Source organism: Balaenoptera borealis, assembly GCF_965194805.1.
Source record: "Balaenoptera borealis genome assembly, chromosome: 18".
In the NCBI taxonomy this organism is placed as follows: domain Eukaryota; kingdom Metazoa; phylum Chordata; class Mammalia; order Artiodactyla; family Balaenopteridae; genus Balaenoptera; species Balaenoptera borealis.
Window position 1 is genome coordinate 25,882,116 of NC_138877.1, and position 13,833 is coordinate 25,895,948.

General features: G+C 37.2%; 1 protein-coding gene across 3 annotated transcripts in view; it reads left to right on the forward strand.

The window, feature by feature from the left end:
• The window catches only part of VWA8 (von Willebrand factor A domain containing 8), a 364,407-nt gene that overhangs the window by 119,536 nt on the left and 231,038 nt on the right, over positions 1 to 13,833 (forward strand). For all 3 annotated transcript variants that reach the window (XM_082365255.1, XM_082365257.1, XM_082365256.1), the window contains 2 exons: positions 7,814 to 7,982; positions 10,531 to 10,608. In XM_082365255.1, coding sequence (XP_082221381.1) covers positions 7,814 to 7,982; positions 10,531 to 10,608 — 247 coding nt within the window. The remainder of the gene's footprint in view (positions 1 to 7,813; positions 7,983 to 10,530; positions 10,609 to 13,833) is intronic.

A 13,833-nucleotide genomic window follows, 5' to 3' on the forward strand; every position in this document is an offset into this window, starting at 1 on the left:
AGTCTTACTCCTCTGCCATCTTGAAGGTCTCTCCCGCCACTCCCTTCTTGTCTGCAAAGTTTTTACAGAAAAATCACGTGATAGCCTTACAGGGGTTCCCTTATATGTGACTCTTTTTCTCTTGCTGAGTTAGAATTCTGTCTTTAACTTTTGCCATTTTAATTATGATATGTCTGGATGTAAGTCTTTTGGGGTTCATCTTGTTTGGGACTCTCTGGGCTTCCTATACCTGGATGTCTGTTTCCTTCTTCAGGTTCAGGAATTTTTCAGCCATAATTTTATCAAATACATTTTTGACCCTTTTCTCTCTCTTCTTCTTCTGGATCACCTATAATATGGATATTAGTATAGTTGATGTTGTCCAAGAGGTCCCTTAACCTATTCTTATTTAAATTTTTTTTTTCTTTTTGCTTCTCTGATTGGGTGATTTCCATTATTCTGTCTTTAAGATCACTTATGCATTCTTCTGTATCACAGAGTCTGCCATTAATTCCTTCTAGTGTATTTTTCATTTCAGTTATTGCATTCTTCAGCTCTGACTGGTTCTTTTTTATATTTTCTAATTCCTTACTAAAATTATTACTGTGTTCATCTATTCTTTTGCTTAGTTCAGTTAGCATTCTTATTGCTAATGCTTTGAACTCTTTATCTGGTAAATTTTTAATTTCTGGTTCATTAGTTGTTTTTTCAGGTTTTTTTTCCTTATTATTTCATTTGGTACAAATTCCTCTTTCTTCTCATTTTACTTAACTTTCTCTGTCACTATGAAATTAGGTAAAACAGTTACCTATCCCATTCTTGAAGTGGTGCCCTTGTGTGGGAGCATCCCTATGCAGTTCCCAGTGGATTTGGTGGGAGAGGTGAATATGAAGTGAGCGTGGGTCACATCTTTTCCTAGGCTGTGCTGGCAGCCATCACCTTTTTAGGTGATGGGGCTGGAGATGGAGGGGCTAGAGCCAGAGCCAGGTGTGGCCCAGGACTTCTCCTATTCTATGTGGCTGTCAGTGCCCTACTGGAGTCAGGGTTGCGTCCCAAGTTGCTGGAGCAGAAGCCCTGAGGGTCTGGTCTGAGCTCGCTCCATTCCCTCTAAGTGTGCTCCCTCCCCCACTCCCAGCAACAGCATCTTTGCCCTAGAGAGGAGCAGCGCTGGAGCAAGAGGGCGCAGAGCATACACTTGGCTTGGGCTGGGATGTGGGCTGGGGAGGTCCCAGCACACCAGTCATATCTTTAGACTGCTCCTGATTTGGCATCTCCACAAACACCAATAATGGCCACCCTCACCCCAGTCAGATGTTGTGCTGGATCTGAGCCAGCTCCATCCCCCACAGCTAAGCACTCTGCTCTGCAAAGGCAGGCTTCTCCCTAGTGTGGAGCTAGAGCTAGAGGGGCTGGAGCGGGTGCTTAGTGCTGGCTGGGATGGGCTCTGGGCTCGTCTCTGGAAACCAACTAGAATCCCAGGCAGTCTCAATCTGCTTCCTCCACCTTGTTTCCGGGAGTAAGCAAGTGAGTTTGCCTTCTTCACAAGCAGAGTCTAGCTTTCTTAGAGCCCTCCTGTAAGTCCCACTGGTTTGCAAGCCAGCTAGGTGGACTTGTCTTCCCGGAGTCAGACCCCAGGACTGAGGTGCCTAATATATGTTTCGAACTGCCCACTCCCCAGGGAGGATCTCTGAGCCTGTGTAATCCCCCTCCTCTTCTGTGTCCCCTCTCAGGGGCATAGGTCCCAACCTGATCGCTTCTCTTCCCTTCCTACCCAACTCTGTGTGGATCTTTCCCTTGGTGGTACAAGAGTCTTTCTGCCAGTCTCCAGTTTGTTTTCAGTGAGAATTGCTCCACCTGTAGATGTATTTTTGATGTGTTTGTGGGGGAGGTGATCTCAGCTTCCTCCTACTCTGCCACCTTGATCTCCTCTCCCCAACCTTATTTTTTGTGTATCACTTTTTCATCCCAGACATTTCTTCTGTTTAAATCTTGTCTTGGCACATTCAGGCACATCAGGTATTCTATCAATTTCATCTTCTGTCCATTTCATCTTTCTCCATGGTATGTTCTCACTAGCCCTAATGTGGATTTGTTGCTCTCCATATGTGTAGCGTACATGTCACCCTAGATCTCTCTCCACTACCAGTCCCCCATTTCCTCTGGTCTCTCTTTCTGCAATTTTCATCAGTTAGATGTTGAACCTCCTGGACTGAACTTCTTTTTTCTCTTACGTTCTATCAATTTGTCAGGACTTTATTGACTTTTCAGAGGTGAGATGTCTAAAAATGGATTCTCCTCTCTGTCTGAAATATCTCTCCCAGTTGAAAGCCTAATTGCTTTCCTTATCAGCACTCCGCCTTTTTTTTAACCTGAGAAACACTATTTTCTTATGATGGTAAACAGTTTTTCTCTATTTTATTGTTATACACAGTCATATTGCAGAATCTGCCTCATTCCGATGATGTGGATTGTTAGTAAATTTCTTTACCTTTTCCTGGTTAACCTTGCTTTAATTTTGTTGCCCATTTTTGTCTTTCTGAGAATAAATATGTGCTCTTTTAGGGTTGAAAAGGTTAGATTCTTCCTTTAAACCACTTGACTATGTCTTTCAAGGCTGTGTTCATTGGGTAGAGAGCAGGCAGCTTGACTAAAAGGACATAGCATAGCATAAAAGTGGGAAATTTGTACCCTGTGAGAAAATTAATTTTTTTCATGAGTTGTTCTTATAAATTATACGACCCATTACCTAGCTGAGTTGATCCTGTATTGTGTCCATATCTAATATGTCACTCTTGGCATTAGTATTTAAAGTATAAATTAGAAACTCATAACCCAAGTCTTCTATCCTTTTATTCTGTACCTAAGCACAGAACTGAAGTTCAGCAAAGTGATTATTATTTGTCTTCGTCTTTAAGTAAACTCAGCTATTAATGCTTTGTTTCTTTGTCGGGAATTTTGAGATAGAAAAAAGGTCAAAGGTAGAATGAAAGGAAATCAGATTTAAGCTTCTTTGCCTCTAGACCCAGTTTGATAAATTTAGATACCTTTTGGCTTTCAGATAGGAACACTTTTCATATTTGTTTTTGGCAGGAATCCTGTAGCTACAAGTAAGAGCAACAAAAGAAAAACTTTAAATTCTTGCAAAAAGAATTTTGGGGTATCTCACATGTTCAAAGGAAGGGAAAGGATGCACTTGGGCCTCAGGAAATAACTGGAACCTAGGACTTTAATGTTGTCCAGACTCTGTTTTGCTCTATACTTCATCTCTTTGTTTCGAGTGTCACAATACCTGATACATAGTAGGTCACTTAGTAAATGTTTTTGAAAAATGAATAAATCTTAACCTAGAATAAATTCTAGAAAACTCAAGGTAAAGTAATTCTATTAATCCAGTTTTAGATAACTTTCTGAGCTAGCAATGTTTCCTTTTATGAACCTACTAATTAGGAATACTTTGGCTTTTAATGACAAATCTGATAACATGGGGTCTCATAATTAACATCTACTAGCAGTGAGCTCCCCAGCCTTTCAGCTTCATAGTATGAAACCCAGTTTCTATACAATTATATTTGACTCCTTTGCTTACCTTCATTGGGGTCTAATCCTTCACCAAGATCATATACCTTGATCGTTTCCTTAGTATTCTTTGCAGGTAATGACATAGCTAATGTTCCCTTAGAAATAGCTTAAGAAATGTTAGAGACTTTCCTTCTTCTGTTGCAAGATGCCAGGAATACTGTGGACGTGGTCGTTAGAAATAACATGATGGCCACGCACACCAGACACCATGCCTGCATTTCTCACAGGAAATAAGGACCGAAATAGAACTACTTCCTTTGATGAGAAAACTTCTTTGGGGAAAGGGGGAGTACAATACTATAGGCTGCTAAATGTGTCCCTTCCTGCTGTTGGTCAGAGCCTAGATGAGGGGGGTGAGAGTTTCTGTGAATTACTAATAGTTTATTTTACCAAAAATAAGGCTTCTGGTTATCTCAGGGAAGAAATAAAGATTAGGGACCTAGTCTCAGTTGTCATTATATATGCTCTAATGTTTTTGCATTTTTATTGAATATTTTTATTGATTGTGATTAAACATTGAAGACAGTTTATAATCTCCCAGTTTTTATTAATCAGTTGTGAACTGTAGGTGGACATTGGGCACAATCCTCAATCCGTTACATTCCCTGGACCCTTTTACTCTTACTCATGTTTGACGATAGTTAGGATTTGAGCATTCGAGGTAGGTACTCTCCTACCTCCCCCAGAAACCTCAGGATCTCTTTGCTAGAACATTTGGCTGTATAAATTTTTAACAAAATTCAAGGTAGATCTAGGATTTTATGCCCAAGTCTTTGTGTTTGATTTCAAAACAAAGCGTTATATGCAAATTCTGATTTTGAAAAATAATCCTAAACATTTTTATGGTCAAGGAAAAGTTCTAAACTCTGTACCTTTGAAGGATCTCATTACTTATTATTGTGTGTATTGCTTATGTCTTTTTATATACAAATGTATCACATATTTGATGCAAGAACGAACCTTCTCTCAAAAATTCATTCAAGACCAGATTTAGACTAGCTGCTCTGCTTTTGAATGGGAAACCATTATTCTCAGTTCTTATCACTTATCTTTGTTTTGTCCTTGCCACCAAAGGTCTTCAAAAATTTTCTTGCAGTGGTGGTTATTAACAACAGCAATACATTTATCTGTCTATCTACCTATCTATCTATCTATCCATCTATCTATCTCTCATCTATCATCACACTAGACACTGTGTGGTATAAAGATGTGTTAGGTGTGTCCATGCAGTTTGCTACATTGTAAAAAAGGAGAAATATGGACTGTGTACAGGACTGCATAACCTCCAGGTTCTGAGTTGGAACATTAGTATTATAGTGTGGAAGGCCAGTTACAAAATCCTCTTCCAGTTCATGATTAATATCTTTATAAAAACCTTCTATATTATTATTTCAAGTTCCTTAATAAACACATTTGACAAAAATGTAGCATATAATTTCCTTCAAAGATAGAAATTTATTGAATTTTTTGTTTTATTAGAGCTCTGTTGAGGTATAATTGACATATTAAAAACTGCATATTTAAAGTATACGGTTTGATAATTTTTGGCTTTTTTATACACTTATGAAACCATCACCACAATCAATATAATGACTACATCTGTGATCCCCAAAATGTCCTTGGTCCCCTTTGTAATCCCTCTCTCTCTCCCCTTCTCACCCTCTTCTACCCCTAGGAATCTGCTTCCTGTTATTCTATATAACTTGTATTTTCTAGAGATTTATATAAATGGAATCACACACTATTACTCTTTTGGATCTGCCTTCTTTCACTCAACATAATTATTTTGAGATATTCCATGTTGTTATGTATATCAATAATTCATTCCTTTTTATTGCTGAGAAGCATTGGAAAGTACTTTACTCTCTAAAAACTTATGCCCCCAAACAAACATATTGACCGCAATATTTTAATTTTTTAAGTCCTTGTAAAAGATCTTTTGCTTTAAAATTTTTTAATCTTTATGAAATAATATCTGTTTATCTGAAGTTAATCCATATCTTTAGTTTCATTTGTTATTTGTTGTTAAATTCTAGTAAAATTGAAGTTAACCCTTGATTTTAAATTTTCATAGTGCATATTTCCTAATTCTCAGTTATTTACCACTGCTTCAGCCTTTGTGTTACCCACCAGTATGTCAGATCACCTGAAAGTACATGGCTGATCCTCAGGAATACTCTGCTCTCTAACTTTCAGGCTTGGAGAACCTAACTTCATCAGGAAATGACTTTCCATATGACCTATTTATATGTAAGGAAGCCTTTGAGGAGATCCTAACAAACAAAAAGATCCCTCTCATCCTGTTATTCAGTAGTTTGATGGCTGTTTTTATTGTCAGCATACACTTCTCTGCCTGTCACATCAGCTGTCTCACAAACTGCCCCCTTTAATTTTATCTAGCTCATTTGGGTACCCTGCTAGAGTCAGTACCAGAAAACAAGCCACAGACAATGCATGTCATAAGCAATAACCATCCCCCTATATTAGTTAAAACCACCTAGCTTGCTTTCGTGTTAATGGTTCTTCTAGGCCTGAATTTACAGCTCAGCTGTGGTACCTCTTCCTGACCTATTGGTTTAAGGTGTAAATTGGACTTCCTCTTTTGGCTTGCTTATTGGATTTTGGCTTTGTTTATTCCCTAATTTAGTATCCCTCACTGTCTTGAGTAAAAAATTACATTTGCAGCTTTAATTTTGAACAAAGCACAAATAAGCAGGCTCTGTCTCTGCCACCTTCTTTTGTCCCAGCTAGGAGAGAGGAGGATCACGGATGAATCCAACATCTGTTGCTGGGCCATGAAGCAGACTTTTCTAGATTATAGCAAATCACTCAGCAGAAGTGGAAAATGGAATAACCTTTCCTTTTAGCTTTCAGATCATAGAATTTTCTCTGTCCAGGTTCTGTTAGGTGACTGTCTAATTACTAGCAATCATGAGTGACCGTGTTATCCTCAGGACTTTCAGGCATTATCTGTGTTGTTATCCTTTCCTGTTTTCCTAGAACAACTCCTTTGAACAGATCATCCCCATGCCATGCTTGGGAAAAAGTAGTCTTTTTTTTTTTTTTTTTCCTACCTAGAGAAATGAAATGGTATTTGGTAGCTTTTAGGAATTCATCCAGACTTTTCATATGACCATTTCTAAAAATTGCTTTTCCCTGACTTACAAATTATGCTGTCGCCCCCTAAAAGTACAGATCATGCAGTCAGGGACTCAGTGGACCTACCTTTTCTATTGGGAGGACTTTTTCTTATCTGAAATCTTCAGAGTATTTATTTGATTCTCTCTACACATGTCCTATCTCCTGATATTCTCACTGCCCAGTCACATAACTTGAGTTCTACCACAATAGTTAACGACAATGAAGAAATGCCATTTAGGTCCCTTTATTTTTGTTTTTCTGAAGATCTTCGCAAGTGTTTGAGTTTCATCTCTCCTTTCTCAGCAAGGATGATATAACCCTCAAAAGGTCTATTTGCACTGCAATTTTGAAAATTGATAAGAACTGAGGATATTACTCATGATTAGATCATGATAAACGGTTTCTAGCTCCTTCTTCAAAAACTACTCAAGTCATTTCACAAAACATGGGAAGTCTTACTTTATTCCTCTGTGTGTCCTAGAATATTTACATCCTCAGATTCCCTAGCAGAGATTTATCAAAGAGATTACTTTAAAAATCATATGGTTTCCTATAAAATGACAAAAGAGTGAATTATATAGAAGTTCACTTTTCTCTACCTTTTTAAGACCTAAGTATTCTTATTGCCAATCCAAAGTTTAATTTTAATCCAATCCCTTATGCTGCTTAAATTGTCTATATTATAAAAAGTCTTCTTATCCTGAATCATACTTCTTGGTATTTCTATGGTTGACGTAGAGTGGGTTCCTTGCAAGACAGGAGATTTTGAATAAAGACAGTGGACCTATGAAGTAAATATGGACTGTTTGGGGTTATGTTTCAAGGGACTATGGAGAAAATTTATCGTAGGTGTAACAACATATCCAAAATGGTGGTTTGTACCAGGGATGGAGTTTCATGAGTGGATGTGGTACATCATAAATATTAATGGTTGGTGATTCTTCTTTTGTTTTAATCTTAGGTTTTTAGAATGTCCCGACTTGTTTTTTCAAAGCTTGTTCTTTGGATAATAGCTTTAACTGTAGTACAGCCTTATTATTGCCTAGGCTTTAGCTACCATGACCTAATTTCTAACATAAAAGGTTATGTTTTGAAAAAATTTTTTTCCTTTTAGATCGATTTTTCCTGTCCACCCCTCCTTCAGAATCATCGCCTTAGCAGAACCCCCTGTTACTGGAAGCACGGCACAGCAGTGGCTGGGACCAGAATTCTTAACCATGTTCTTTTTCCATTACATGAAACCACTGGTCAAAAGTGAAGAAATGCAAGTGATTAAAGAAATGGTAAGAGTGAGGCCAGCTCTAGCCTGTTGCCTTCAGCTGTTCTCTTTTTAAGGCTTTGTGACACCTGCTTGAGCAGAGTTGGATATTTTGGGCTTTTTCTCACTGTTAATTTCCAGATTTCCTCATAAAATGGTTCTCAGATGTCAACATTTTTCAAAATCATCTGGAGGGCTTGTTAAATGACAGATTGCCGAGTCGGTGGTTCTGGGATGGAACATGAGAATTTGCACTTCTGAAGTTCTCAGGGGATGCTGACAGCTGCTGGTCTGGGGACCACACTTTGAGAACCATGAATGTAGGCTATCTCTCCGTTTCCCTCATGTGGAAGCAGTTTGGGGATTCCTTTTCCTTTTATATTCAGCCGAAGGTGACTAAATTTTAAGTTCCTACTATTAGGAGAGGCCAAATATATTTTAGTTCCTTAGATTTTGTAGAAAATACTAAGTAGTCCTGGTCCCCTCGGGATTGTAATATATCCTATACTTAACTGATAAGTTGTCTAGTGGCTTGTAGTGTATGTAAACTATTATTGCAGTGTCTGCCTTAACCAAGCACTTGTTTAGCACTTTTGGAGTTCTAGAACTGCAGTATTCAGTGTAGTAGCACTAGCCACATTAAATCAAATTCAAAAATTCATTTTCTCAGTCTTATTTCAAGTGGCCGATAGCATAGATAAAGAACATTGCCAACATCATAGAGAGTTCTATTGGACAGTACTATTCTAGATCACTAATAATTAACTTTTTACATAAATGCACTCATCCCCTTTGAAATACCAGAATGAATTAATTAATTTTAGGTCTTATGAGCATGGTTGTGGATAAGGGCATAGGCTTTAAAGTCAAATAGCTTGCCTTTAAATGTCAAATCCACTACTGATTAGCTTCTAGAACGTGGGTAAATTACTCAACCAGGCTCTTCATCTGAAGATGGGGATGATACTACTTCTTACATCACAGAATTGATTTAAAGAATAAATGAGTATGTACTGAATAGAGCTTCAAATTTTAAAAGTTCCAATTACTTAAATGCCCAAAGAAACCCTGAGCAGTTTGTTTCTGAAATAGTCACATGATACCAGTCATTGTTGTAACAACTCCTGCTCTTTTTAAATTAAAATTTTAAACTTGTTATTGTTTATGTAAAAATTTCTTATTATTCAATACAAATACATATTTAATTAGTTTAAAATTGGTGTACTTAAAAGCAATCAGTGTATGTTTTGGGACAACTGTTCTTCAGAGTTCATTGCTAAATAGATCATGCCCCTCAGGTATGTGGTTGGTTTTTATTTATTTATTTATTTTATTGAAGTATAGTTGATTTACAATGTTGTGTTAATTTCTACTGTACAGCAAAGTGATTCAGTAATGCATATGTATACATTCTTTTTTGTGTTCTTTTCCATTATGGTTTATCACAGGATGTTGAATATAATTCCCTGTGCTATACAGTATTGTTGTTTATCCATTCTCTGTATAATAGTTTGCATCTGCTAATCCCAAACTCCCAATCCATCCTTTCCCCACCCCCCAGGTATGTGGTTTTAAAGTCCTTGAAAAAAATGGACAGCTTGAGCATCCGCCCTTTATACAAGGATACCTTACATCTCTTAGTAGACATAGATATAAGATTACTACTAAATGAAGGAGTTTGGTTTCAGTAAGAAAAGTGCCTAAATTAGAGTTGAAGCTAACAAAAAAGGATATAATATATGAAAAGTTTCTTATGGGTACACTCTATGCCAGTTTTTAATTGGTTAGAGGCTCCTTTCAGTTTTGTCCTGGTGATGGAATTGTAAATGAAGAGTGGCCTGGTTTTGATTACCTGATTCTTTTTCTTTTTTTAATTGAAGTATAGTTGATTTACAATATTGTGTTAATTACTGCTGTACAGCAAGGTACTCAGTTATATATATATATATATATATATATATATATATATATATATATATACATTCTTTTTCATTATGGTTTATCACAGGGTATTGAATATAGTTCCCTGTGCTATACAGAAGGACCTTGTTGTTTATCCATTCTATATATGCCAGTTTGCATCTGCTAATCCCAAACTCCCAATCCATCCCTTTCCCACCCTTCTCCCCTTTGGCAAGTCTATTCTCTATGTCTGTGATTCTGTTTCTGTTTCATAGATAGGTTCATTTGTGTCATATTTTAGATTCCACATATAAGTGATCTCATACAGTATTTGTCTTTCTCTTTCTGACTTACTTCGTTTAGTATGGTAATCTCTAGTTGCATCCATGTTGCTGCAAACGGCATTATTTCATTCTTTTTGTGGCTGAGGAGTATACATTTGTATATATGTACCACATCGTTTTTACCTGATTCTTAAAGAGAAAGCAGAGGCAGAAGTGTTTCCTGAGAAGATGAATAAGCAAATTTATCCACAGGTTAAACATGATACCTATAATCAGAGATTTCAAAAAATGTAATTCTAATATTGTTTGATAAGTAGCCATAATTTCTGGTTGATTTTTCATATATCCCAATTTATTCTTTCTTTCCTTTATTCTCTTATAAAATAGGTCCCAAATATGCCTCAGGAAGCTTTGGACAAATTGTTATCATTTACACACAAACTCAGAGAGACACAGGATCCAACAGTAAGTCTGGGTTATTTTCCATAGGATTTTCTGTTGTTGACATGCTGCTGCTTTATATTCTTAGAGTTCAGTGCTTTGAAATCTATTTTTTTTTTTTTTTTTAAAGGGCCATAGAGATAGAGTGTGCCGAGCTTCCCATGCTTATCTGATCACGGCACCCTTTTTTTTTTTTTAAACAACAGCTCCTGTTTATTCTTTTATTCTTTTTATTTATTTATTTTATTTATGGCTGTGTTGGGTCTTCGTTTCTGTGCGAGGGCTTCCTCTAGTTGCGGCGAGCGGGGGCCACTCTTCATCGCGGTGCGCGGGCCTCTCACTATCGCGGCCTCTCTTGTTGCGGAACACAGGCTCCAGAGCACAGGCTCAGTAGTTGTGGCTCACGGGCCCAGTTGCTCCGCGGCATGTGGGATCTTCCCAGACCAGGGCTCGAACCCGTGTCCCCTGCATTGGCAGGCAGATTCTCAACCACTGCGCCACCAGGGAAGCCCTGAAATCTATTTTTTAAGCTGATATATTTATCCCTTATGCTATGCTTTCTTCTATGTATGTATCTTAAGCTCCTCATGGCTGGTGTCATAGTAAACAACTTTTAACTTTAGGGGAGTACTTGGGTATTCCAGGAGGTTTGGGTCTACTTCTCTGTCTCCTGTGCTGAGCAATCTCATGTATTCTTATGGCTTCAAGTATCACCTCTGTGTTAATGCCTACAACTTTATCTTCAGCTTCTAACTTCTTCTTCCTCATTGATTCTCTATTTCAGATTGTATTTACATTTTGGGATGTTATAGGGGCAGGAAACTTTTACCTTCTTTTGTTCTAGGTCCTTTGGCTAACCTAATAATTAAATTGACATGAGACAGTTTAATAGGAGAAAAACAACAAATTTAATTTTGTACATGCAGAAGCCCCATAAAAATCTGAAACTCAAAAAAGTGACCAAAGCAGGTAGCTTTTATACCTTTTAGTCAAAGAAACAATAAAATTCTGAAGAATTGACAACACAAAGAAGTTTGGGCTTGGGGTAGTAATTAAGTGAAGAAGAAACAAGGTTTGTTTATATAGCCTTCTCAGTCCTAAATTTCCTATTTCTGGTGATAAGGATGCTTTCTACCCTCCTGGTACAGGGACGGTATCTTTTTCATGGGAGATTCATTTCCTGCTTTCAGGGGGACAAAGGAGGGTCAGAGCGTCCTTGCACCAGCTATTTCCCATCCTGGTGCCTGGCACATCCTAGAAAATTAACAAATGTTTGATGAGTACATGAATAAATTAATTAATTAGTTATTAATTTATAAATAGATTTCCCTGGAGTTTTCTCTCCCAGAGAACATTACATTTTCATAAAAGAAATAATTCTTTAAGAGGAAAAATAGAAAATTTATTTTTAATAATTTTCGAAAAGACCTTTCATATTTTTAAGCTGAATTACTATTATTAATCATGTTAATCCAAAAAAAACCCTTGAGGTGTGCTCTTAAACTGAATAACCATGGTAACTAAGGGAATGTGCTCACATCCTCACCCTTTTTTTGCAAGATAAAACTGCAGTTAGAAATTTGATATTATAAGTGTTAAGTACATTAGGATTTTTAAATTAAAAGTACATTCTCAATTTTCAGTTGGTAATAACGTGAGAACAGAAATAGCCAAACCCTTTACTCAACACGTAAGTGGCTCAACCTAAACTTCTTTCTGGTTTAGTCCTGGATGTTATTGAAAGCATTTTGGTATTATCAACTGATGTGGTATTTTTTAAACTCATAAGAAGTCCTTACTGATCACTGGAATGAAATATGAAGCCTGAATTCAGTGTCATGTTTGGAATTAGATTAGAATTTTGTAACCTGGAAAGTTACTGTATGGTTTAATAGGACTCTTGTCATAAGAATCTTCTGCTTGGAGTCATTTGTCATACATTTTCCATGATTAAAATAGGAATTTTTCATGGTCTCAAATATTAAGATGAGAATTACTAAGTCATATTTAACTTCTAATACTTTCAATCATAGTGGCTGAAACAATCTTATCCTTAATTCTTCCTACTTTCTCACATCCGTCCTTCTTTTTCATATCCGTCAGTTGCCAAGTCCTTTGAAACATTTGTTTGATCCCTTCTCCCCCTTCTTATTGCCAGTAACCTTACTGTAGGACTTTATCTCTTTGTAAGTAGGTAACTGAAGTAGCTTTCTGATTCCTGTCTCAGTTTTCTCTGTCCTTCAACTACTTTGCATATTCCTGCCAGGTTAGTCTTTCTAAAGTCATGTTACTAAGTCCTATTGCCCTTAGAAGAAGGGCCAAACTCCTCAAAATGTGATTTACGGGTCTTTGATATTAGGGAGCAAGCTTTCCAGCAGGACCCTCTAGTAAAGCTGGGCTGGTTTCCTCACATTCTGCTTGTATTTCTGTTCCTGTTGCGTTCATGCCTTTGTTCATAGCATTTCTGCTACCCATTTGAACATTTTAAGCCCTTATAGCAGTTTTGTCAAGTGCTCCACTTATTTTTGCATTAAATTATATGCTATTTTGAATTGCAATTTATGCTTTCTTATATTTAAGTATTGTCTCCATGTCTAGAATGCAAATTTGTTGAAGAAGTCTGAATCAAATGTTTTGCTTATGAGTTCTTTGTAACTTAGAATGTGTTTTTTAATAGAAAAAAGGATATGTCATAAATGGTGGTCATGCTCCTAATCTAGTTCCCAAAGGAGTGTTTAACCCATGTTGTAACTGAAATACAATGCTAATAACAGCAGACCAACATCTCATGGAGCTGTGAAATACACGAGGAAGGAGAAACCAATTCACTTTCTGCTTCCTTGCGATGTACAGAGATGGGCTTAAGCGAAGTGTTAAAAGGAACAAACAACGTAGTGTAGTTTTGGCATCCTCCTACCATCCATTCTGAATCCTTGGTTAGTTTAATAGAGTCTCCTTCTCCATTTCCTCTGGTGCTCAGGGCCACTTTATTGCCCTTGTCAGACTCTGTGACATTTCACCCTGGTCTCTTCTGTGCCTCCCCATCACCACTACCAGTGGACCAGTTTACTTCAAAAGTTCTCCTCTTCCCTTGATTATCAGTGAAAACCACTATCTTCTAATGCTGCTGATCTTAGTTAGACATTAGGCCAGTAATAATCTGATGCATTAGATTCCTACTAATGTGTAGGTCCCATTCCCTTCCTCTGTTAGATTTTTTTCATTTTGAAGAGGCTGACTTTGAATAAT